The sequence below is a fragment of the Crocuta crocuta genome, unplaced genomic scaffold (genome assembly GCF_008692635.1).
Source record: "Crocuta crocuta isolate KB4526 unplaced genomic scaffold, BGI_CrCroc_1.0 scaffold233, whole genome shotgun sequence".
Taxonomy (NCBI): Eukaryota; Metazoa; Chordata; class Mammalia; order Carnivora; family Hyaenidae; genus Crocuta; species Crocuta crocuta.
The window spans coordinates 3,228,222-3,254,269 of NW_027529526.1; the positions used below are offsets into that span (position 1 = coordinate 3,228,222).

The window sequence follows — 26,048 nt, forward strand, 5'->3', positions numbered from 1 at the left end:
ACATGGACAAACCTTGAAAACATAAGAAACCAGTATCAAAAGGCCACATATTGTATGATTCCATTTACATTTAATGTCCAGAATAGGCAAATCAATAGAGACCATGCAGATGAACGGTTGCCAGGGATGGTGGGGAGGGAAGCCTACCAAGTAATTAAGAGTACAAGGCTTTTTGGGGTGATGAAAATTCCTGGAATTAGTGATGATGGTTGGTTGCATAATACTGTGAAAATACTAAAAGGCACTTAATTGTACACTTCAAATGGTTAAGATAGCTAATTTTATGGTATATGAATTTTACCTCAAAAAATTTTTAAAGTTCAATCCTTAAAGACCATTTGGTCACTGAACCTCTATTTTTAATAAATGTGTTAACAGTAATTTTTAGATCTAATTCTTTTTGTCTTAAAATATAATCAGGTTTCAGGGCAGTTGGGTCAGTCAGTTGGTTAAGTGTCCGACTTGATTTAGACTCAGGTCATGATCTCACAGTTGTAAGATCGAGCCCCGAGCTGGGCTTCGTGCTGAGCAAGGAACCTGCTTGGGATTCTCTCTCCCTCTCTCTGCCCTTCCCTTCCCCCCCCCACCCACACACTCTCTCTCTCAAAATAAATAAACTTTAAAAAATGATAGCGGTGGCTGCGTGGTAACTACCATGGTATTACTCTACCTGTGAATTCATTAAAGGCAGGGAAAGACTACGTAGCTAGTGCCAAGTCAAGACCTGGCGCTGGTGAAGTGATGAATGAACAGCTGCATGGTTGAACCTCAGGCGCCCAAATTCAATGACCTTTCTAGGGCAGGGATCAAATCCACCAATCCTTGAAACTAGCTGCCCCACGCACACTCCCAGTCAGGGATTTGAACCTGCGCTTTTTTGGCGCGGGAAGCTCTTCCAGAAAGCCGACTAGCGGCGGACCTAATTTCCCGCTCTGGCCACGAGCCTCCTTAAAGACCGATGCATGCTGGGACACGTAGTCCTGCAGCTCGAGGAATCATGCAGTACAACGCTGAAATGCATTTCGGGATATGCGGCCACGGGACGCCGGGAGTCACGCAGCGTAGCTCCGCCTCCTGCATGGGATAAGGGTGGACGTATGTGAGGTCACTTCCTGTGTGCTGGGTAGCTTCCTGCGGCGTTCCTACCCTCGCTCTCTTTTTCGCTGCCTGACCGCCGCCATCATGGGTCGCATGCACGCTCCAGGGTGAGCTCGGGTTTCCGAGGGGGTTGCAAGCCTTGGGCCGAGGGATGGGGGGGAAAGGAGGGCGTGTGGACAGCGAGTCGAGGGGGATGATGTTCTAGGTTATTGTGGCATTGACCACCACCAATCTCATTGCGAGACTTTCTCTCCCCAGGAAGGGCCTGTCCCAGTCGGCTCTGCCTTACCGCCGCAGCGTCCCCACTGTAAGTAGCGTGGGGGGACGCGGGAGAAGTCGGGCAGGGGGGCTACCATCCGTCGCTCGGGAGAAAGCGGTACCGAGGTGTGGGGGCTGTGTGTGCTCGGGAGCTCCTCTTCGAGGGTGATAGGGACCAAGGTCCTTAGATACCATCCCCGTTTCTCGTCCTAAGGCCAGTTTCTTTTCCCTAAACAGTGGCTGAAGTTGACGTCCGACGACGTGAAGGAGCAGATCTACAAACTGGCCAAGAAGGGCCTGACTCCCTCACAGATCGGTGGGTATTTCTGTATAATGTAGCCCCTTCCGCCTGCCCTCGTGTAACTTGCTGAAAAAGTCTCTGCGGGTAAATGTGTCGCATACGTGCTTTGAGAACTTTTAGTTCGTTTTCCTGGCTTTACCGCTGATGACCGCGGCCAAGTGTTCATTTGTTGAACTCTCAAGCTCTTAGTTTGGAAGATGGGAAAATCATTAAAATGCTTGCCAAAATTTAGTGAGTACTTAGTACGGGCTAGGTGTATTTACTCCTGACCGAATGGTTCTACCCATTTTACAGATATTGACTTCATTTAACTCTGATAGTTGTACTTTCAAACGATTGTGAAGTTTTTTTCATCTTACAGTTGAGGAAACCGAGGCACCGTGCAGCTCACCGTGCTAGCCCCAGGTCACTCAGCTATGAAGTGGAGTTGGGATTGCCAGCTCAGAGTACTTGTCATGCACCAATGTTGTGGTTTGAACCTCAACTGTGTGTAACTTTGTGCTGATGGTTTCATTCAGCAACTGTTTGCCTGCTATGTGGTTCTGGACCCTGAGACTACAATAGTCAGAAAAAAGGGAAAAGGTCTCTTGGAGCTTATATAGTCTAGCCAGAGCTATCCACACCGAATAGGAAACACATAGTAAACTGTCAAGTGTTCAGATGGTGCCGTCTTGAGATTTAAGAAATAACGTATGTAAAATTCTTAGACTGTCTGATCCGATTTCAGTTATTAAGCAAATATATGTGGGAGTCTCATTGATTTCTTTGGTGGCCTATAATCCAGCAAGTTCACTATGTTGTTAGTCTTCCAGCATTCGCAGTTTCCTCCAGAAGGGTTTTCCTTAGTGTTGCGTAAACCTACCTTGATGTCTGAGTGAGCTTTACGTGCGTCCTCATGTTGTTTTTCTGTGATACAAAAGGAATCCTGTTTTACAGAAGAAAACTTGGAAAATGACTTGATCTCAGAGTCCTGATGTCACATGCTTCAGTTGTGTGTTTGGTGAGGGGATTTATATTACTGGTTTTTTTTCAGGTGTAATCCTGAGAGACTCCCATGGTGTTGCACAAGTACGTTTTGTGACAGGCAATAAAATTTTGAGAATCCTTAAGTCCAAAGGACTTGCTCCCGATCTTCCTGAGGACCTCTACCATTTGATTAAGAAAGCTGTTGCTGTTCGAAAGCATCTTGAGAGGAACAGAAAAGTAAGAGAATGGAAGTGTTTGTATGAGCTTACTTCAGTAAAGTTGTTGTGCATCTGATTTGAATTTCTTAAAGACGTATGAAGCACAGACTACGCACACCACGGTTGCTTTGAGATAAAAATTCTACCAGAAAAGATAGGCTAGGTGGAGGTGGGGGTGGCTTTGGCTCCCCTAGATGTAGTATATTCACTTGGTTGAAAATGTTGAGGTGTTTTTTTGTGGAGTTTTGTTTTGTTTTTTCATTTGCAGTTTTGCAAATCGTGTTAAGATTTTTGGAAGCCTTAAATTCCCTTAAGGACTTAATCTAGCCACATGAACCTTAGCCTAGGGTTCTATTACAGGGCATTGAGTAACTTCATTGAAGTGCATGGTACCTATACATTTTTTTGTTAAAATAATATTTGATTATGTTATTATGAGGGGGCGTTTCTTAAATTTCTTTAATTTTTGTAGGATAAAAATAACTCTTTGTCTTTTAGGATAAGGATGCTAAATTTCGGCTGATTCTGATCGAAAGCCGTATTCACCGGTTGGCTCGATATTATAAGACCAAACGAGTCCTCCCCCCAAACTGGAAATAGTAAGTATTAACCTTTTTTGTTAATAAAAACATACATTAGCTGTATAGTAAATATACTAGCAACTGTAGTGAAAGGTCTGTAGTACATGTTTTAGGCCAGGCCTCTGTGGTTGATTGACTACTCTTTCAGCTGCCGTTTTAGGAGGAACACAGCCATAGACAATACATAGACAAATGGGTATGGCTGTGTTCCCGTGAAACTTTGTTTACAAAGACAAGCAAACGGCCATAGTTTGCAGACCCCTGATATAAAACCTGTATAAGCCCTTTGAATCACTTTTAGATAGTTTCAGGTCATAGTTCTGCTCCTGGTTTTTATGTTGTCTTTATTTTTGCATAGATAGCCCATTATAATGCTTCATTTCCAAATATTCACAGTTTTCACCAGAAAGGTTTTTTCCCTTATGTTGACCAGTTCTCCCTTAGATGAGTGAACGTCTTTGTTCTTATGCTTGATGCATCTTATGTATTTGTGGTTTATTTTAGCTGTTCGGAAATAGCTGCATTAGGTGTTAGAATCTGTGAATTAATATGGGGGACCTATATTAATCCAACTTTTCTTCCCTCTCCTTTTTTTTCTTTTCAGCGAGTCATCCACAGCCTCTGCCCTGGTTGCATAAATTTGTCTATGTACTCAAGCAATAAAATCATTGTCTAACTAGAAGCATATTTTGTATTTTTTTTTCCCTAGAAATATTTACGTCATTGATTCATATGTGTTGAATTTTTTGGTGTGGAAGTGTTTCAGCAGAATGAGGAGTGTGATTTTGCAGGGAGCAACAAGATAGTGCCCATCTATTCATCCCTTCACTGCTCAACTAGCTGAGCGGTTTATAATGTGGTTAGAAGTTGTTAAATGGGGGAGGGAGTGGCAGGACTGGAATAAACTAGGAAAGGAGTGACTTGTTTTGATATGGCAAACATGATTCTAAGTATTTTTGGTACATTTGATGTTAAGACTGAGGTAGACTTATGATGAATGTTATCCAGGTAATGTATGTAGTAATCTCATCAGAAATGAACAAGAAAGTTTTTCTGCAGGAGAAACATCTTTAGTATGAAGGGGCCTAAGGAGGACCTGATAATTTGATCCCAGTCTAGTTGGTAAGGCTTTAAAGATGAAGGGTTTCAGGTAAGAGCAAGCACAGTTCATCTGAGTCAGGGGGAACCAGAAGAACTGTCTGTGAGATGAACCCAGGCCACTAAGCCTTGCAACTCTTGAATGGGTTAAATACTCAGCTGGGTGTTTTCTGAGTATTCAATTCTTAAAAGAACCTAATGAGGTATGTGGGGTATCCCTGTTTAAAAGTGACAAGTCTTGAACCATGAGTTGAGTTGTTGAAGATGTAAGACAGGTAAATGATAAGCTGTATATCTGGCTGGTATACGGAGCCATGCTTCAGAATTGAGAAAAAGTGATTTTTATGTACTGTTTTCTAAGTGTATCATTTGAATAAATACACTTAAGCTATTTACTTAAGGTTTACCCTAAGCAATAATTAAAGTTGTGTTTGAAATCACACTATTAGGTGAAGTCCCTTGTTTTCAAGAGACTAGTATCAGCTACCATTGATCGCCTTTTGAGTACTGTGCTCTGGGGTAACAGCAAGTGACTTCCCTTGTTTTTCAGGGCACTTGATATATTCACCTACCCAGTATTGTGTGCTCTCTGCTGGCTATACAGGCTGATTCAGTCCCCCTTCTAATGGGCTCACAAATAATGGGAAGCCATCTGTTTCAGTGTTTAACCCAATTATTACCAGGTGTTAGATTTTAAGTTTCTCATCCTTTGTGTTCATTTCATGTCTTAAAAGTGGCTAACCATCATAAACCAAGACTCAAACTGACTAGTAAGGCAAACATCTCCAAGAGTGATGAACAAGTAAAACAAGGTAACTCCCAGCACGATCCCTTGAAATCTAAATAGCTATGCAGATGTTGGTTATTGATGGTTCTGGACCAAAAACTAGTTCATAGTAGGTGGGGCATTGATGTTCCAAAGCACGTATAGGTTGCTTTCTAATTGTAAGAAGTATTTACATATTTGTGATTCTTACCATCAAGCCAACAATTACTACAGCTATTTTTAAAGTATTTTTTTTCTTTGGAGCAAGCACAAGCAGGAGTGGGGCAGAGAGGGCGGGTAGAATCCCAAATACGCTCCAGGCTGTCAGTCCAGAGCCCAATACAGCTCCATCCCACAGACTGCGAGATCATGACCTGATCTGAAATTAAACGTTCGACACTTAACCAGCTGAGCCACCAAGGCACCCCCAGAATCACTGCAAATACTAAATGACTGCAAATAGCTTTTCTTAGTGCCTTAAAAAATTAGTATGTTTGATAATAGTAAACAAGAAAGAAAATGTAAAAACATCTGCAATTTTTTTAAGTTGTGGACAGAGAGTTCAAACTTGGTTTTCAGCAACAGCTCTGCAGCTTAAAGGCTATGGAGTCAAAATCTAAAGAATCTGTTGGGGCACCTGGGTAGCTCAGTTGGTTGTCTGACTTTGGCTCAGGTTATGATCTCATGGTTTGAGGGTTCAAGCCCCACATTAGGCTCTGCGCCGACCATGTGGAGCTTGCCTGGGATTCTGTCCTCTCTTTGCCCCTCCCCAGCTTGTGTGAGTGTGCTCTAAAAAAATATATCTCTAAATTACTGTGAGGATGGGGCGCCTGGGTGGTTTAGTCGGTTAAGCATCCGACTTTCACTTAGGTCATGATCTCGCGGTTCGTGGGTTTGAGCCCCGCGTCGGGCTCTGTGCTGACTGCCAGCTCAGAGCCTGGAGCCTGTTTCAGTCTGTGACTCCCTCTCTCTCTGACCCTCCCCTGCTCACGCTGTCTCTCTCTCTCTCCTAGAAATAAATAAAACATAAAAAAAAAAAAATTTTTTTTAAAAATAAAAATAAATAAATAAATAAAAAAATAAATTACTGTGAGGATTACATGAAGTTAATGTGTAGTAGTTAAATCATTCAGAGAGAATGAACCTTAGCAATTGATTTGGTGAACATCCCTCCAGGTACCTACCTATTAAGATTACGTGGACATCCTACTACATAGGTCCATTTCCCTACCATTTTTGTTATGTCCTGATTTTGTTTTCATGGGTGCTATGTACTGTAATTTGCCTTGGTATCTCAAGATATATCTCAAGAATAGGAACGTCAACATTTATGTTTTATAATTTGTATGTTTTGCAAAACTGCATTTCAAAAGTCTGATAAAAGATCCAAAAGTGCATGAGTGTCATTTCACCATGTCCCTTTCAATTTTTTTTTTTAAATTTCAGAGAGGGTGAACAGGGGAGAGGGGCAGAGGGAAGAGAATCCCAAACAGGTTCCAATCTCATAACAGATCATGACCTGAGCTCAAATCAGGAGTTGAACACTCAACTAACTAAGCCACTCAAGCACCACAAAATTGTTTTTTTTTTTAAGAGAGAATGATACTCTATTCTTTGTTTTATTCTATTTTACTTCTTTGATTACTAATGAGTATCTTATGTTTCTTTTTTGTGAATTGCTTACTCATGCCCTGTAAAGTTTGTCTCTTTTGGAATATTCTTTTTTTTCCTTTTAATATTTGTTTATTTTTGAGAACAAGAAGGAGACACAATCTGAAGCAGGCTACAGGCTCTGAGGTGTCAGCACAGAGCCTCACGTGGGGCTTGAACCCATAAACCATGAGATCATGACCTGAGCTGAAGTTGGATGTTCAACCAACTGAGACACCTAGGCACCCTTGAAACATTGTTATTGTTAATCCTTTGTCACGTGTTACAAGTATTTTCCCCAATTTTTCTGTCTTTCCATCTTGTTTATGGTATTTTGGCTGTAGAAGTTTAAGAATTTTATTGATAATCCCTAATGATTTTTCTGAATGATCTGTTTAAAAAATAGAGCAGTCTAATAAATTGTTTTTTGTTTCCCCTTCTGTTTAATATGGTCTTCATCCATCTTTCAGATTTAGACATTTCTTCTTCCTTTTTAAACGAACGTTTCCATATGCTTTTCCTTTTCTGACACAGTTGGAATCAGCATGTGTGTATTATTTGTCCAATTCTACCCATATGTTAGCAGCTAAGGTTTGAAGGTTTCCTTCAACAACTGTTCTCTTCATTTAAAAATCATCTTTTCTGGGGTGCTGGGGCGGCTCAATCAGTTGAGTGTCAGACTTTGGCTTAGGCCATGATCTCCTGGTTCCTGAATTTGAACTCCACGTGGGGCTTGGCTGCTGTCCGTGCAGAGCCCGCTTTGGATCTGTTGCACCTCTCTGCCTCTCCCCACATGTTCTCTCAAAAGTAAACATTTTTAAAAGAATTATCTTTTTTGTGGGGGACTCTTGGCTGGCTCACTTGCTAGAGATGCAACTCTTAATCTTGGGGTCTTCATGAGTTTGAGCTTCATGTTGGGCATAGAGTTTATTTTTTAAAAAATTTTTTTAATGTTTTGTTTATTTCTGAGAGAGATAGCATGAGCCAGGGGAGGGTCAGAGAGAGAGGGAGACACAGAATCCGAAACAGGCTCCAGGCTCTGAGCTAGCTGTCAGCACAGAGCCGGATGTGGGGCCTGAACCCACGAACCGTGAGATCATGACCTGAGCCGAAGTCAGACACTTAACCGACTGAGCCACCCAGGCGCCCCTAGAGTTTACCTTTAAAGAAAAAAAAAGGAAGACAAACATGTCACTTAAAGGAAGGTGATTTTTAAGTTTTTTTTTTGTTTTTGTTTTTTTTTAAGTAATTTCTGCCCATGATGGGACTTGAACTCCTGAGGCCCCTGAGATCAAGAGTCACATGTTCTACTGATAGCCAGCCCCCTCATCTTATTACTATTTTTTAATCAAAATTATGCATATGTGTAGTTTTAAAAGTATTTTACAGGGGGCTCAGTCAGGTGTCTTGATTTTAGCTCAGGTCATGATCTCGCAGTTCGTGGGTTCAAGGCCCATGTCGGGCTCTGTGCTTAGGGTGTAGAGCCTGCTTGGGATTGATTCTCCCTCTCTCTGACTCTCCCCAGTTGTGCTCTCTCTCTTTCTCTCTCTCAAAAAAGTAAATTAAAAAATAAAAATTGAGGTGAAATTCACATAACATAATATTCATCATTTTATTTTAAAGTGAAGAGTTCAGTGGCGGTTAGTACATTTATAATGTGCAAACATCACCCCATCTAGTTCCAAAATATTTTATCACCCCAAAATGAAACCATACTCATAAAGCAGTTACTCAGGTACCTGGTGGCTCAGTCAGTTAAGCTAATGGTTTGCTCTTAATTTTGGCTCAGGTCATGATCTTAATTGTTGGTGAGATTAAACCCCACTTTGAGCTTTGCACTGACATAGGGGAGCCTGCTTGGGACTCTGTCCCTCCCCAACTTGCACATGTGCATTCTGTCTCAAGTAGTATACATACATACAAACAAACATACATACAGTTACTCCTCATTCTCTCCACCTCACCCTGCCCCTGGCAACCACCAATCTGCTTTCTGTTCTGGATATTTCGAATAAATGAATCATGTAACCTGTGACCTATTATGTATGGCTTTTACTTGGCATGATGTTTTGGGAGTTCATTCATGCAGCATGTCAGTACATTTATAGCTGAATATCCCACTGCATATGAGCATAATTTATGCACTCTAGAGAGATTTGGGTTTACACCTTTTGACTATTTCAAATAGTGCTACTAAAACATTCATGTACATGCTCTTGTTTTGAGTCCTTGTTTTCAATTCTTTAGGATATACACAAGTGTGGAGTTCCTCTAAATAGCATTTTTATACTAGGATTTTTTACTTTTTATTTTATACCTCTTCCCTAGAAATCCTCAATTATAGAATAGTTTTTGGTTAAATCAGTATTTTAGGTTTCATTTCTGTGGCTTTTATATAAGTGCTTATACATAATATGTATAATTCTCTAACATTTCACGTAAATATATATGTTTACCTAAAATGCATTCGTACACGACTTGTTCTTACATCTGCTTAGTGTTCTGTGTTCCTGTGTCTGATTCTGCCCCAAACTTTGAACCATGGTTTAAATCTCAGTATGTTCAAGCATGTTTACTTCCTTTCTTTTTCTTGGTGATATCCCTCCCAGGACCCATAACCTCTAGCTCCAATTCAGACAGGTTACTCTAAAGTTTTTTTTTAACGTTTATTCATTTTTGAGAGATGGTGATAGGCAGCATGAGTTGGGGAGACAGAGAATCTGAAGGAGGCTTCAGGCTCCAGGCTATGAGCTGTCAGCACAGAGCCCGATACGGGGCTTGATCCCACAGACCTTGGATCACGACGTGAGCTGAAGTTGGACACCCAACCAACTGAGCCATCCAGGCGCCCCAGACAGGTTAGTCTTCCCCACAGATCTGAGAGCCGCTTTCTCCTTCAATGTGGGGATTCTTCCAGCTTCTGGTGTCAGATTCCTATACTCACATCTTTCTTGGTTTTCTCCTTTTGGTGAAACATCCTCTGGTAGCTCCCAAAGAAAAGGCTCACTCCTTGGACCTCTTTTCTTTTCTGTTTATATCAACTCCTAGGTAATTTCATCTGGTCTAGGACTTTAAATGCTACCTTAGAAGTTAACGCTAAAATTCATACCTCCAGGGCATCCCTGAACTCCGGCCTTAGATATGTATGTGTCGCCTATTCAATATGCCCACTGGAATCTCTAATAAACACCTAGACTTTTTTTTTTTAATCCCAAACAGAATTCTTGATTTTAGCAGCCCAAACCTGCTCTCTCCCCAGACATCTCCATCTCAGTAAATGGCAACTCATGCTCAAACCAAAAACCCGAGTCAACCTTTTTTTTCTTGCATCTTATAGGTACTTGATCACCAAATCCTCTTGGCTCTACCTTTACAACATATGCCCACAGTTGAACCATTATGACCTTTCCTACAATCACCCGAGCCCAACGCTGCTTTCTACCCTTACTACTGTAAAAGCCCCCTAACTGTTCTGTGAGCTCCACCGAGGTCTTTTCTTCATCCAGCATGTAGAGTGATCTTTTAAGATGTAAGTCGCATGATGTCCCATAGGCTCAAAAACCTCCAGTGGCTTCCCATCTCATTCAGAATTAAATCTAAAATCCTTATCTTGCCCTATAAAGGAGTGTTAGGATCCTGGTAGGAAACAGATGGATGTCACACTCACATTGAAGAATTTGGCAAGAATCTACTAAAGGAACATTTTTACAAAGATGTGAGTAGAGTTGAGAGAAGCCCCAGGGCATAACTGTGTACTGTTCCCTGGAGTTAGCAACCCTGGGGAGATATTAGGCATTTCCACCCCCTAGTCTGGAGAGTTCAGGGGAACTAAGGAGGGTCACCTGGTGAGAGCTGTGGCCCTCAGTAAAGACTCCTGCCTTCTGATTTATTGCAGGTACCTCCCATTGGCCGGATCCCACAGGAAGCCAGAGGTCAAGGGGGCCTGTTGGTGTGGTCCAGGTTCCCAGGCAGCAGAGAAGTGGGGAGAGCGGGTCTGGAGGGACAAGAGGAAAATACCCAGTACAAAGGGCCCCTGTGACTTGGCCTCCTCCAGCCACCTCTGTGTTAGTCTCCCACCACCCTTTCCAGTCTCTGTGGCCTGGTTTCACAGATACTCTTCCCAGAGCCACTGCCCTTATTAATTCCTCTGCAGGGAAGGCTCTCCCCCCCCAGCTATCCACATGGTCTATTCCTCCCCTTCGATCTCTGTTCAACTGTAACTTCACAGCCCCTGTGTAAAAGAGGGGCCCCTCCCACCCAGCACTCCTTCCCCGCAATTCTGCTGTTCATCAGAGTGCTGATTACTATCTGACATGTTGTGTTGGTATTTTCAGATTATAAGAGCTTTTGAATAAGGACCTTGTTTATTCATTGTTCTATCCCTAGTTTTTGGAATACTGTCTGGCATGTAGTAGGTTCTCAGTATTAATGCACATAAATGTTGAATGCACGTAAGAGTTGAAAAAAGTTTTTGAGATCTTGGAAAATGTCTTTTTCAACTCTCTCTGTTGATTGGCAGAGAATTTGGGAACAGAGTCTAAGTTGGAAATCATTGTTCCTAAACATTTTTAGTGCTTATTGTTTTTAGCTTAAAAACTGCTGTTGAGAAGTCAGGTGTCATTCTGATTGATTGCCATTCCTTTGTCACCTGTTTCTTTTCGACTTGATGCTCTTAGGATCATCTCTTTATTGCTTAGTGTTCTGAGATTTGCGATGATATTTTTTTTCATTTGTTCTGCAAGGTAACCTATTTCAGTCTCAAAATTGTCTTACAGTTTCAGGAGATTTTCTTGAATTATTCCTTTAGTGTTTCTTTCACATGATTTTCTATGTTCTCTTTCTGAAGCTCATTATTTGCTCAGACTTTCTGGACTGATCCTCTAATTTTTTCATTTTTTGCCAACTATTATCCATCTCTTTTCCTACTTTCTGGGAAGTCTGTGCTTTATCTTCTAATTTTACTTAGTGTTTCATTAATACCTTGGTATTTTTAATTTCCCAGAGTCAGTGGTATGTTGATAGGTGTTATATGTGTATTGTTGCATGAGTATATACACGTGTGTAAATATACATATATGTTATGGGTATACACATGTATACATTGTTCACATGCATATATGTTGTGTGTTGGTATGTTGGCAAATGTTTAACTCTTGGAGGGGAGATGCCAACACTGATCTGTAGTGTTTACCTATTTTCTGTGGTGTAAAAACTCCTACTATGGCCAATTTCAAGCTACTAGTGTGATGTCACATGTGGAGTTGGGAAAAGATGCTCGGTAGTAGGCCATCATATAGGATTTCCCCTCTACAGAAACAATAAACATAAATGGTTCCAAGATCACGAATAATAGTAAAACAATAAAACAATCCAGAAGTGATGGGTTTTGAGTATTTATTACATTTGTTTTGAATATATTTACCTTTGAGTTTACATAATTTATTTTTTTAATAAAGCCAGTGTTTAACTGGCTTGCAGAATTCCTGAAAATATAACAGTTGGCTCGTGTTAGCCTTTATGAGCTTAAGCCAACTCACCACTGCTCAGAGATCATTTTTGTTTCTTTAATTTTTTTAGAGAAACCTATTGTTTTGTAGATATCTTCTCATCTCTGAATACATTAATGATAATCTTTTTCTAATGTTTATTTTTTAGAGAGAGACAGCGCACAAGTGGGGGAGGGGGGGAGGGAGACCCAGAATCTGAAGCAGGCTCCAGGCACTGAGCTAACAGCACAGAGCCCGATGTGAGGCTCGAATCCACAAACCTCAAGATGATGACCTGGGCCAAAGTTGGATGCTTAACAGACTGAGCCACCCAGCTGCTCCTCATTAATGATAATCTTAAATTTTTCCTGCCTCTACCATGTCTGTTTTTGCTGAGCTCCTTCTTTGCTTATTTGTCATTTACGTTAGAGGCTTTCCTCAAATGTCCAATAGTCCCTGCAAAAATCTCAATTGTTTGAATTGTATCCAGATGCAGTTACTCTTTTTCGCTACTAGGTGGCGTATATTGTGTTGTTGCTAATGTTGCTAACACAACCTTATATATGCAGCTTCTTATATAATTTATGTGTGCTCTCATATGATTTCTTTGATTTTTCACAACTTCCCAAAAAGTTGACTGCGGATATTCTTGGAAGGAGGCTTAGCATAAATTCGAAAGAATATATATCCCATTTTGAAGATGGGGAAATTATGGTTCAGAAAAGGTAACTCAAACCAAGAGCATTAGGATGTCCTGTGTTCCTCTCACTATACCTAGAGGCCTCTTACAATCCTTTCTTTCAAGATTTTTTTTTTCCTTTTTAAACAAGGAGTGCAAATAATAAAGACCCACATTCGGGGCACCTGTTTGGCTTAGTCAGTATTGCACGGAACTCTTGATATAAGGGTCTTGGTCCAAATCCCATGCTGGGCATAGACATTACCTTAAATAAGTAAATAAACAAATGCATACATACATACAGAGTTTTTTCTTTTTTAAAAAAGACCCATGTTTTCTAGACAAACTTAAAAATTATTAACAGTAACATTTTAGCTAATTTCTGGTATGAAAACGTATCCATTAGAGTAATCATATTTTAAAATCTCCAGAAATCTAAGTGAACTTAGGCATAGCTCTCTTTTATTTTTATATTGTTTCTCTCTAATGCTGTTACCTATAAGTAAAAATTCAGATTCTCCCAAGCTAATAAGAGCTGCCTTTCGGCTCCAAGCAAGTGCTGTTGGAGCAGCACCCAGTCATACTGTCGCTCACATTATTACGTGTTGCTGTGGCTGCAAACACAGTGACCTAGGTAGTAGTACTAGTTTGGGACTGATAACCCCCCATATCAGGATAGTGGTGCCTCTCTAGTGGGGAGGAGGCGAGCAGGATTGTGCAGGGCTATGCGGACAGTTTCACCTGTGTCTGTAATGCTTTCTTTTCTAAGCTAGGTGGTAAGTACAAGGGCTTTTTGTTGTAGTCTCTACATCTCTCTGTATGTCCAACATAACTCATTTAAAAAAGTCTCTGTGAGGGGCACCTGGGTGGCTCAGTCAGTTGAGCGTCCGTCTTCAGCTCAGGTCATGATCTCACGGTTCGGTTTGTGGGTTTGAGCCCCACATCGGGCTCTGTGCTGACAGCTCAGCACCTGGAGCCTGTTTCAGATTCTGTGTCTCCCTCTCTCTCTGACCCTCCCCTGCTTATGCTGTCTCTCTCTCTCTCTCTCTCGGAAATAAATTAGAAAAAAAAAAGTCTCTGTGAGGTCTATAATTATAAACACAGTTTGTTCACTCGGCAGATATTTACTGAGCACTTCGGGGACAAATATTCTGTACAAGCTGTGAACAGCAGTTTAGGTTCTGGATTCGTCACTAATTCATTCAACACACATTCATAGAGTTCCTGCTGTCAGCACGGTGTTATGCCAGATGCTAGTAAGATGACCCACACCTGATCCTACAGTTTAAAAGACTTGCAGACTAGTGTGGGGAGGGGCACATTATCCAAACCTCTTAAGACAGAAATTAAGAAGAGAGCTGTAGAGAAGGTGTTAGGGACAAATCACAGAATATGGGAGGACTTCACAGAGGAGATGGCAGGTAAGCTGGATCAGGAAGACGCACTGGGCAAGTGGGGAGGGGGCAAACTGCAGGCAAAGAGCCTGAGCAGAGGGAAAAGCATGAACAAAGTACAGAGGCAGAGGGTGTGCAGTGTGAGGGTCTAGGGTATTTTAGTTTGATAGGTGAACTCAGTGGTGAAGTCTGGGAAAGGACTTAGGTCAACTCCCAGAGGGCCCAGGTCCAGGTCAAGCTGCTAGAATATTCTGTAGGAGACCTAGAACTATTTGCTATTTGTAAGGGGAGCGGAGCCTGGGTGCCCACACACAGGACCTGCCGAGACAGAAGTAGGTGGGAGGTGGAACACAGTAGTAGAGTCCACAAGACCTGGCAGCTGTTTGAGTTTTGGTTGGGAGCACTCTTCACAAGTGGTTTTTCAGTGTCTGCTTGAATTCCTCCTGGGACGGGAAGGTCACCATTCAAAAGGATTTCGGTCTTTACTGCTGGATAGTAAGTAGTTCCTCATTTGTGTGCTAGGTCTCTTGGGAACTCTACTGCACAGGAGTTTGGGAAGGGGGAAGGAGGCAGCAGAAGAGGAACTTGGGCCAATAGAAAGCATGCTGTCCCTGCAAGGGACTGTCCTCTCTGGTTCTGGTAGTCAGGGTGCCTAAGGGCAAGCCCAGCTGGGGTTTCTGAAATGGGGAGAGGCTGTTTTGGGGATGTGTCTTTGAGGCACTGACCAACAGGCTGGAGGCTGGGGCTCCTAGATTGCCTTTCTGGTGCCATATGGGGATGCCATGGTGCTGGGATTGGAATGCCATACCTACAGAGGGAGCTAGGGACAGAGAGACTGTCCGGTGCTTCAGGAAAGGGCTGGTGTGTGTCATTCTGGGGGTCCTGTTCTTGCTGGCATTTCCTCTCCTAGTTTCAGCTGATCTGAGATCCTCAGCATGACCCGTCCCGTTGGCTCTCACACCTCACCAATACGGCTTCAGGTTCAAAGATTGGGAAGACTGATTAGGTACCCTTTGGGAGTTATTAGACGGAGCCCCTCCCCGTTGAACTCAGATCTCCAGCTAATTTATTGCAGTGATTGAAATCCCATCACTGGAGAGGCACATACATTTCCTAGAGAGTCTATTCTCATACAGTTACTCATTAACAAATTCACAAAGATTTCAAAGGGTGTGGCTTTTGTAAATTGTAAAGCCCTATACTAAGTGTCATTATTTATGCAAATCACCGCTGAGCACTTCTAATTCAGGATCAGGGAGTTATGGATTACAAACCCTTTTGCCTCTATGATTTCTTTAGACCTTTTTTTATTTAAAAATGTTTATTATTTTGAGAAAGAGAGTGTGCATGTACTTGAGAGCGGTGGAAGGAAAGGCAGAGAGAAAGAGAATCCCAAGCAGTCCCTGCACTGTCAGTGCAGAGCCCGACGTGGGGTTTGATCCTGTGACTGTGAGATCATGACCTGAGCTGAAATCAAGAGTCAGATACCTAACTGTCTAAGCTACCTGGGCCCCACTTTCTTTGCTTATAGCAACCATGTGTTGCAGAGATTATTAAACTTCTCTTTGCCTCAGTTTCTTCCTATAAACTGGATGTAAAGTAGCTTGCCCAAGGCCACATGACCAATATGAGGCCACAAAGACTAGACATTAGATTTTAAAAATGGAGGGCTTATTTCTTCATCTTTTTTCAAAGCAGCCTGAGGTGGGACACTCTCAACACTGTTGAAGGGCAGTTCTCTGACTTTTGAAAGCAAGGTGAAGAGTGGGTTGGGGGAACAGGAAGAAAAGACATAGGCATTATGGATGAGTGTGTCAAGGCACTTGAAGTTCATGGCAGGAAGTCCCTGAGGAAGTTGAACTGAGATTTTGGGTGTGAGAGTTAGCCCTTCAGGTGATGAGACTTAGGTCCTACTACCCCAGGGGGAAGAGCCTGCTATGGAGGGGCTGTAAATAGCACGGTCAGGATGGACCCCAGGTCTGTCTGTCTGAGCCTTGTTTTCTCCATCCCTGCACAGCCTTCTAGTGGTGGCCAACTCTCACTGCTTGGCTGGTCCTTATGTGGAAAAGAAGGATGTGGATCAGGTAGGCATGCTAAGTTCTGGAAGCAGGTAAAAGTATTCGAGTCTCCAGTACCTCCAAGAGATGGGCCCTGGGGCAGGGAGATGAGTTTTTCCAGTCCTGACGGAATCACTTTTTCCTACATCCTGACAGATTCCTTTCTGGCCTGTGCCTGCCTAAAGGTTGGAAAATTAGGTGTGTGTGAGTCACCTTCTGGGCTCTGCCCAACCTGCCCATTTCTTCATTCTGCAACGTTGTCTAAATGCTTACTTACAATGGCCCTGGTGCCTCTCCTCCCTTCTGTCATCCATCCACCTATCCATCCATCCATCCATCCATCCAATCAACAAGTATTTATTAAACTATGCGTCAGGTGCTGTTTTAGACTTTGGGATATAATAGTGACCAAAACCAGACATGACCCCTACCCTGGGGGAGCTTACAGGGTTGTTGAAGAGAGAGATATTCAAATAATCACCATACAAATGTAGATGCCAATTGTAACATATGCTACAAAGGAGTGCTAAGAGCCAAGCCCACCAAGGTTGGGTGGGTGGGTCTCACCAGGCAGGCAGAGGAGGCTTCCTTGAGGAAGTGAATTCTTGAGCTGTTATCTGCAGGAAGGGGGAGCAAAGTGGGAGGGGGTAGGAGCATTCCAGGAACGGAATAGAAGGGAGCACAGTGAGTGTGGGGGAGGGAGAGTAGGGTTAACGAGGAGGGAGGGAGGCAGGCAGGACTTTGTATGCCTTTTAAAAGAGATCTGCCTTTCCTATTTATTTAAATTTTTTATTTTTGAGAGAGAGTGCAAGTGGGGGAGGGACAGAGAGAGAGGGAGACTGAGGATCTGAAGCGGGTTCCGTGCTGACAGCAGAGAGCCTGATGCGAGGCTCCAACTCACAAACTGCAAGAACATAACCTGAGCCACAGTTGGATGCTTAACTGAGCCACCCAGGTGCCTCATGATCTGCCTTTTCTTTAGAGCAACAGGGATAAAGATTTCTCATTGGGCAGAGTGACATGGGCAGCTTTATCTTCTGAAACCTTCCTGTCAGCTCGCTGTGTGAAGAACGCATGTGGGTGGATAGAAGGGCGACTGCAACTAGTGAATTTGTGAGACCAGGGAGGAGGCCAGAGTCCAAAGGAGAGATGACTACAGATTGGACTGAGTGTTAGGACAGAGATGGAGAAGAGTGGAAAATTTTAGAGAAACATCTAGAGAGTAAACTTGTCAAGACCTGCGGTCAGGTGGGATATGGGGAGTGAGAGAGTGAGCGAGGTATGAAAGATGACTGCCAGGCCTGTGACACGGGCAAGAGAAGGGTGGTGGTCCATTCCTGCAGGTAGGGGACACCGAGCAAGGGGCAGGCATGGGCAGCACATTGTAAGTTCGATTTTGGAGATGTTGGGTTTGAACTGTCTTTAAGATATTCACCTAGAGGGGTGTCTGGGTGGCTCAGTCAGTTAAGTGTCTGACCTCGGCTCAGGTCATGATCTCACGGTTCATGGGTTCAAGCCCCACATCGGGTTCTCTGCAAAGCCCTCTTTGGATCCTCTGTCCCACTCTCTCTGCCTGTCTCCACTCATGTTCATACTCTCTCTCAAAAATAAACATACATTAAAAAGAAAGAAAGTCAACTATATTCCTGATAATTAAGAAACAAAAAAGATACTCACATAGAAATGTCATCTAATAGCTACCACTTACTAGCCATTTCCATGTGTTAGGCATGAGTATCAACATCTCCCCTCTTCACAAGAACACACTGAGGCCCTAAAAGGCAAAGTAGGTGGGCAAGTGGACAACTGGTCTGAAACTCAGAAGAAAGCTGTGGGCTGGAGATGTGGAGTCATCGGGGAGGAGGAGAAACTGAAGCCATGGTCAAATGGAATTGCCCACGGAATTGGGCAAAAAGGAGTCCGGCTCCTTTCCCATCTTACCTCTGCCTCACCTCTCCCTGGGCCCAACTCAGGCCTGCCCTCCCATGCTGGGCAGTAAATGGGGCGCTGGATCCATCCCGGATGTGGCAAGTTGTGTCAAAGATGGCCACAGCAAAAACTCCACTGCACCTGTCTTCTTGGAACCTTACTATTCTCCAATCAAGACGTGGTGTCTAATCTTCCTCCTCATCAATCTGGCAGGCCTACGGCTTACTTGTAACTAATTCTGAGAAGTGACACGTCAGGACTTCTGTAGTGAAGGCAGAAAAGGCTTTGTTACCAGGACACTCGTGCTTGGGGTCCTGAGCTGCCACCTTGGGCAGCTGGGACTCTGAAGCCTCCATGGTGAGAGCCTAGGCCACACGCAGAGGCCACGCGGCGGTGCCCAGGAAAACTGCCACAGTTATGGCCCAGGCAACAGCCAGTACTTACCTTGGGGCATGTAGGTGAAGATACCCCATGTGACTCCCGCCCCCAGCCCTGGAGTCGCCCCCAGCCACTGACCTTCCCAGACGAGGCCCCAGACATTTTGGAGCAGAGACCGGCCATTCCTGCCATGCCCTCTGATTTCTTGACCTACAGAATCTTGAGCAAACTAATGGTTGTTTTGAGGCACTGAGTATTGGGATGATTTGTCTCATGGCAAAAACAACTGGAACTTTTTACTGAGAAGGGGAAGGCTGTTTCTACAGCTTCATGGGTGCTGGAGGGGCAGGGCAGTGGCCTCCCTGCCTTTCACCGTTGGCCATGACTTGCAGTTCTCGCCTTGTCTCACCCTGATTGAGTTACACGTGCATGTGTTTGCCCTGTCACACTGGCTGGGAGCCCCTGTGGGGAGAGGATGGCAGGGCCGTCCTGGTGGCCGTGTAACCCCAGTGCTCAGTGCAGAGCCGACAAGAAGAGAATCAGTAAATGCTTGCTGGGGACATGCATGCCTGCAGTTGGTCTGATGTTTATTTCACCAGGTGTGGAGACCTCAGACTTCTTCCAAGTTCATACGGGAGGTGGATGGAAGCTCTTGCTGGCTGCCTCACACAGATATAGGATTGGACTGAAAGCAGTTTTTCTGAAAGCATTCTCATGAATACATTTTGATTGAAACAATGATTTGGTTGAAATGAAATATTCCCCAGTGGCTGGGATTTCTTTCCCTATAGTGTCAGCTGTTTTCATGCTTCATAAGGCAATTTTCAACCCTCTAAGAGTTTTGAGGCATTTTTGTCCATTTTCAGAACTTTTCAGAGTTTTTCCTCCTAATTATTTGTAACTTGTTTTAGCCTACTTTTACTGCTTTTCAATATTTGTAGTGATTAAAATTTGGAATAGCCTAAGGGTCTAACTGATGAGGGGACTGCTTGGGACCACTGGCTTAGCATCTCAGAGGAGGAAAGCCAGATGGGACACTGTACAGGGGTGCTCATGTTTGTGTGTATGATACATTGAGGCTCCAAGAAGTGAGGGGCGTTCCCAGGGTCACACAGTTAGGGGACAGTGAGGACTAGAATCAGGTGTGCTGGGTCCGGGACTAGCACCCTTTCCCTCTGCTCCTGCTCTAGGTATGAGCAGAAATGATGTCTATTTAGGTGAGATTGTTTAAGTCTTTTTCATGTCTCTATTTTCTGATGTTTCTGAAGGAGTATAAGTTGCCTTTGGCACAAGATAAAAAACCAAAGATTAAAAGAATAAAAAAATTCTATTAAAGACATTTCACCTGTAGTACCCACAGCCCCCACCCCCCTACCACACACACACAGAGACAGATGGGGCAGTACTGTTGCGCTCCCATACAGCACTGCCTCTGTCAAGGGCAGTGGCCTTTAGGGACATTCTGGCTCAGACCTTGGATCATACAGATCCCAGGTCTGAGCCACAGGTCCAGGAAAAGCCAATATATTCTGGGTACACATTCCCTGGGACCTACCCACCCAAGACGGAGTAGATGCCGAGTAGGGAGATGCAGGCCCTAAAGAAGAGAGACGTGAGTCCAAAGGAGCCCACCAGAGGGCAGCAGGGAGCTGGCTCACAGCTTCCTAGGAGTTTCCGACCCTGCTAAGAATATCACTGGGGGTCTGTCTGGAGGCTCCGTGGGGGAGAATTTAGGTCAGGTTCTGAGGGAGGGGAACGGGAAAGCTAGTTTAGGTGTGTGTATGGGGATGGCCTGGAGAGACAAGAATTAAGAAGTCAAAATTGGCAGAGGTGAGACGGGGACTAAAAGGTGTGTGCGGGCTGGGAGGGACTGTCTGTTTTATGCAAGCAGCTATACTGTTAGAACAGTGCTTAGAATACAGTGTGACTTAAGTTAAAGTTTGTTAATCAAATGCACAAATGGAGACACTGTTCGGTGGGGGCATGGAGGGAAGGAAAGGGATGGCAAACGTTTGTTTGTTTTTAAGGTATCTTAGCTCTTAATTTTTTTTTTTTTTATGTTGTATTTATTTTTGAGAGAGAGCGCACACACAAGCAGGGCAGGAGCAGAGGGGGCAGAGGCTCCAAAGCAGGCTCCGTGCTGACAGCGGAGATCATGACCTGAGCCGAAGTTGGACCCTCAACCTACTGAGCCACTCAGGTGCCCCGGAGATGGCAAATGTTTGAGTGGAAGACAAAAAGGAAAGGGGGGCGCCTGGGTGGCTTAGTTGGTTAAGCGTCCGACTTTCGCTTAGGTCATGATCCCGCGGTTCGTGGGTTCGAGCCCCGCGTCGGGCTCTGTGCTGACTGCCAGCTCGGAGTCTGGAGCCTGTTTCAGTCTGTGACTCCCTCTCTCTCTGACCCTCCCCTGCTCACGCTCTCTCTCTCTCTCTCTCTCTCTCTCCTAGAAATAAATTAAATTTAAAAAAAGGAATTTTTACTTGTTGAGTATTCATTGGGCAACATGCTTATAAAAAGCTCATTGTCTTATTAAATAAGTTTTTTTTTAACTTTTATCCATTTTTGAGAGACAGCACAAGCAGGGAGGAAAAGAGAGGGAGACACAGAATCTGAAGCAGGCTCCAGGCTCTGAGCTGTCAGCACAGAGCCCGATGTAGTTTTTTTATTGAAAAATAATAAAAACCTTGCATAATTCATTCCTGAAACATGCTTGTAATCCAAAGTACTTGTATATCAAAGCAAATTTCAAGAACCATTGGCTTAGTTGTTCTTGATCATGTGACATTCGGCATCAGTCATATTGCAAGACATCACTCATTTTTCAAGTTAAAGTTTATTAGAGGGGCGCCTGGGTGGCTCAGTTGGTTAAGTGTCCAACTTCAGCTCAGGCCATGATCTCGCAGTTTCTGAGTTCGAGCCCTGCGTCAGGCTCTGTGCTGACAGCTCAGAGCTTGGACCCTGCTTCAGATTCTGTTTCCCTCTCTCTCTCTCTTCCCCTCCTCTACTTGTGCTCTGTCTCTCTGTATCTCTTAAAAATAAATAAATGTTAAAATTTTTTTTTAAAGTTTATTAGAAATGTTTGCTTGTCTTGTGGAACACTCGCAGAACAAGATATTCGCAATTCAAGGTTTTACTATACTTTCTTAAGGTTAAAAAATATGAAATAAAACAAAAATAAAAAAATAAGTCTCCCTCTCATACCAGACCCTCAAAACTCTTTCTCAGAGGCTAATAGTGGTTTGTTTGTTTCATTTTGCTTATCTTTGTAGAAGCTGTATATGCATTTCCTTTGAGGATCACTTGCTCCCTGCTGCATCTCTCTGAACCTCCAGGATGAAAGTAGAGTGGCATTTCTCAAAGTGTGGTGTGGGACCACCTTCAACACAATCACCTGGTGGGTATGTCACTTATTAAAATGCAGAACTTGAGGCTTCACATAGACTACCATAATCAGGGTACAAACTGCTGTGTGCATTTCTTTTCTTTCTTTTTTTAAAAAAATCTTTTTAATATTTTTTTTTTGAGAGAGAGGGAGGGAGACACAGAATCTGAAGCAGGCTCCAGGCTCTGTGTCCAGGCTCTGAGCCCAACGTGGCCTGAACTCACCAACCAGGAGATCATGACTTGCAGCAAAGTCGGACACTTAAGTTTTTAGTTATCTTTATACCCAAAGTAGGGCACAAACTCACACACAACCCAGAGATCAAGAGTTGTTTGTTCTTTTGACTGAGCCAGCCAGGTGCCTCCATGGGCATTTCTGATCCCACTGACCTGACTCACACAATCTCTACATGGGGGGAGGGTCCAAACTGTTCTAGGTACAAATCGAGGCTCCACCATGCCCTCATCTTGTGACTTTGAACTTGGATACAGCACTTGTTGTCTTAGTCCACCCAGGCTGCAACAACAAAGTAACTCAGGCTGTTATTCTCCCACAGTCTGGAAGCTGGAACTCCCAGGTCCAGGTGCCAGCAGGGTTAGTTTCTGGTGAGGTCTCTCCTCCTGGTTTGCAGATGGCTGTCTTCTCCATGAGTCCTCACACGTCTTTCCTCTGTGCCTGTGAACAGGTGGAGAGAGGGAAATAGGGAGATGGGGATATGGAGGGGGGAGGGGAGTGGAAGGAGGAGGGAATCAGCCCTCTGGTCTCTCTTCCTCTTCTTACAAAGACACCAGTCCTAATGGATTAGGGCCTCACCCTATGACCCCATTTAATATTAATTACTTCTTTAAAGACCCGATCTCTGAATAGTCACATTAGGGATTAGGGTTTCAATATACAAATTTTGGGGGTACATAATTCAGTCTTGGATCTCTTATTCCTATCCACCCCATTTGATGTCCTCCTCCTCAAGGTATGTCTCTCCCATTTATTCAGGTTTTATAAACCTTAGTAATATATAGGGGTTTTCTCTGTATTAAACTTTCACATTTCTCATTAGCTTATTGCTAAATATTTTAGTATTTAATATTTGTTTTTTTTAAACTTTTCTACCCCAGCTTTTTATTTGGAAAATGTTCCAATTTATAGAAAAGTTGCAAGATATACAATGAATCTCCATATTTCTAGATTCACCAATTGTTAACTTTTTGCCACGTTTGCTTTCTCTTTCTCTATGTATCTCTATTTATTTCCCTGAGCCATCACCTTCAGGCTCCTCTGATGCTGCCCAGCTGCTCCAGAGCAGCTCTGTTCTTCTGGGATTTATAGGACACACTTCTCCCACATCTTGAGAATTCTTGAGGGGAGGGGCCATGGTGTGTGCTCCACTTGAAGCCTAGGATTCTGTTGTGTCTATTGCCAGTAGATGTTCAGGAAATGAGAGACGAGCCATGCCCAGGATGCACAGCCTAGTGAGGGCCGGCACTTGGAGTCACCTGCAGGTCTGAGAGCCCCCAGAGTCCATGCTCTTCTCTCACGCCATGCTGTCTCCTGGAGAAGTAATGCAGACTTTTTACAGGAAGATAATGCATTCTTGGTTACCTGGAAGCTGAAATTTTGGGGGCACATGTTTGGTTGACTGAATCACATTTTGATTCATCTTTGAGCATGAACTATTTTGCTTTTAAGATGTTGGCTTAGTACCATGGACATCAGCAGGGGTATCTAGTATAAACTGAAGTCCTTCGCTAGGGCCGATTAAGGGAAAGAACCTCTGGACAAAAGCTCCTTTTATCATAGGTGGTAGTGATTTGTCCTAAGACAAATACATTGGAAACAGAGGGCCTTGGACAGGTGTTGAAAGGTGTTTCCCAGCCTAGACTATGTTATGTACCTAGTCACACAATCTTAGGCAACCCACTTGCCCTCTGTGGGTGGGCCTCAGTGTCTTCCTCTAAAAATGAGGATAAAAACGCTTGCCCTGCCCACCTCCTAGAGATGCTGTGATCAGAAAGGGAAGAAAGCACACAAACCTCTGTGTTTTAAATCCATCATAAATTCTATCTGCTCAGAACCAGCTCAAATATTAGTAACTGTGCTTTAAAGCTTAAAAAAAAAAAAAAGAATTACTGTACTTTGTTTTTATAAACTGAAATTTTTGCCATGATCATGCCATAGGCTGGGGAAAATTCACATCTTGTTTTGATCAGCCACAGGAGGTATCCATCCAGAATGGAACCAGCACCACATCTGTGCTCTCAGATTCAAATGTTACTTCTTAACCTGCCGAGTACCTGTCTTAATTGTATGAAATGATAAACGTGAAAAAGAATCCTTCAGGGGTTGATAGCCTGAGGTCAATAGTGGTGGTTATTAACCTTGGGAGTACATTAGAATCACCTAGGGAGATTTAAGACCATACCAATATTACCAACACCAACTGAATTTCTTAGGGTATGGCCCAGGCTTTTTTCCTTTTAAAGCTCACAAGTAATTTTAAGGGCCAGTAAGGTCTATAGGTACATGAAAGTGTGAAATAAAAAAGCTGTAACAGTGCTGTCTGACTGAAATATAAAGTGAGTCACAAAGGTGAGCAAATATATGTAACTTAAAATTTTGTAGGAACCACTATTCTGATAATATATTTTACATAACCCAAAACTTCCAAAATATTATTTCAACATGTAATCAACACAATTATGAATTAGATATTTTAAGTATTGTACACTAAATCTTCAAAATCTGATATGCTTTTTATATTTAGAACACATAGCAATTCAGACAGTATAGATTAGCCATAATTCATGGGGCCAATGGCTACCACTTTGAGTAGTACAGAGCTAGACTCTACAACATAAATATTTTTGCTTAAAATTCATTGAATAATATTACTAGTAATTGCAAGAATTTCTAAATCTTACCAAGACCTTAGAATGCAGAAATTGCTTTTATTTATTTATTTTTACATTTATATGTTTAAATTTGAAATAAAATCATAATATTCACTATCTCTCAGTAAAGCTTTTCAGTTTTTGATCATATAGGTTAAATATGTTTTACATATGTTTTTTCATTAGTTTTATTCCTATGTTGTTTATATATTTGCTACTATTATAAGGGAGAAGAGTTCAGTGACTGCTGATCAAAGTATTGATCTTGTGACATTATCTTGGTTCTGAATTCCCTTATTCTAAGAGTTTGAAGTTGTTTTCCACATTTAAAGGATCATGGTATATTGTCTACAAATAAAGATAATTTTATTTCCTTCCTAATACTTAAATCTTTTACTTCTGTTTCGGATCTTAATGTATTGGCAAAAACTTATTTTTATTAAAATTTTTTTTATTGTTTATTTATTTTGAGAGAGAGAGAGAGAGAGACAGAACACAAGCAGGGGAGGGCAGAGAGAGAGGGAGATACAAAATCCAAAGGAGGCTCCAGGCTCTGAGCTGTCAGCACAGAGCCCAACTAAAGGCTCTAACTCACCAGCTGTGAGATCATGACCTGAGCTGAAGTTGGACACGCAACTGATTGTGCCACCAAGGTGCCCCTTGTCAAAAACTTCTAAAACAATATTAAATAATAGCATCACTATAGATATGCTTGGTTTTTTTTCTTTAAGGTTTCTTATTTTATTTTATTAATTTTTAATGTTTATTTATTTATTTTGACAGAGAGAGAGCATGTGTGTGTGCATGAACGGGGGTGTAGGGCAGAGAGAGGAAAGAGAAAAAGAATCCCAAGCAGGCTCGGTGCTGGAAGTTCCTGACTCAGGGCTCAATCTCATGAACCTGAGATCATGACCTGAGT

General features: G+C 42.8%; 1 protein-coding gene and 1 long non-coding RNA gene across 2 annotated transcripts; one reads left to right on the forward strand and one right to left on the reverse strand.

Moving 5' to 3' along the window:
* Positions 1 to 1,100: 1,100 nt before the first annotated feature.
* RPS13 (ribosomal protein S13) lies at positions 1,101 to 4,104 on the forward strand. The gene is made up of 6 exons (XM_077761134.1): positions 1,101 to 1,205; positions 1,357 to 1,405; positions 1,594 to 1,672; positions 2,691 to 2,860; positions 3,340 to 3,440; positions 4,027 to 4,104. The coding sequence occupies exons 1-6, from the start codon at positions 1,183 to 1,185 to the stop codon at positions 4,058 to 4,060; spliced, it is 456 nt and encodes a 151-aa protein (XP_077617260.1). The 5' UTR covers positions 1,101 to 1,182; the 3' UTR covers positions 4,061 to 4,104.
* Positions 4,105 to 21,467: 17,363 nt separating this feature from the next.
* Positions 21,468 to 24,839, reverse strand: LOC144229094 (uncharacterized). The gene is made up of 2 exons (XR_013334350.1): positions 23,505 to 24,839; positions 21,468 to 22,916 (listed from the first exon to the last, which is right to left on the reverse strand). It is a non-coding gene; the product is annotated as an uncharacterized LOC144229094 (long non-coding RNA).
* Between the last annotated feature and the right edge of the window lie 1,209 nt (positions 24,840 to 26,048).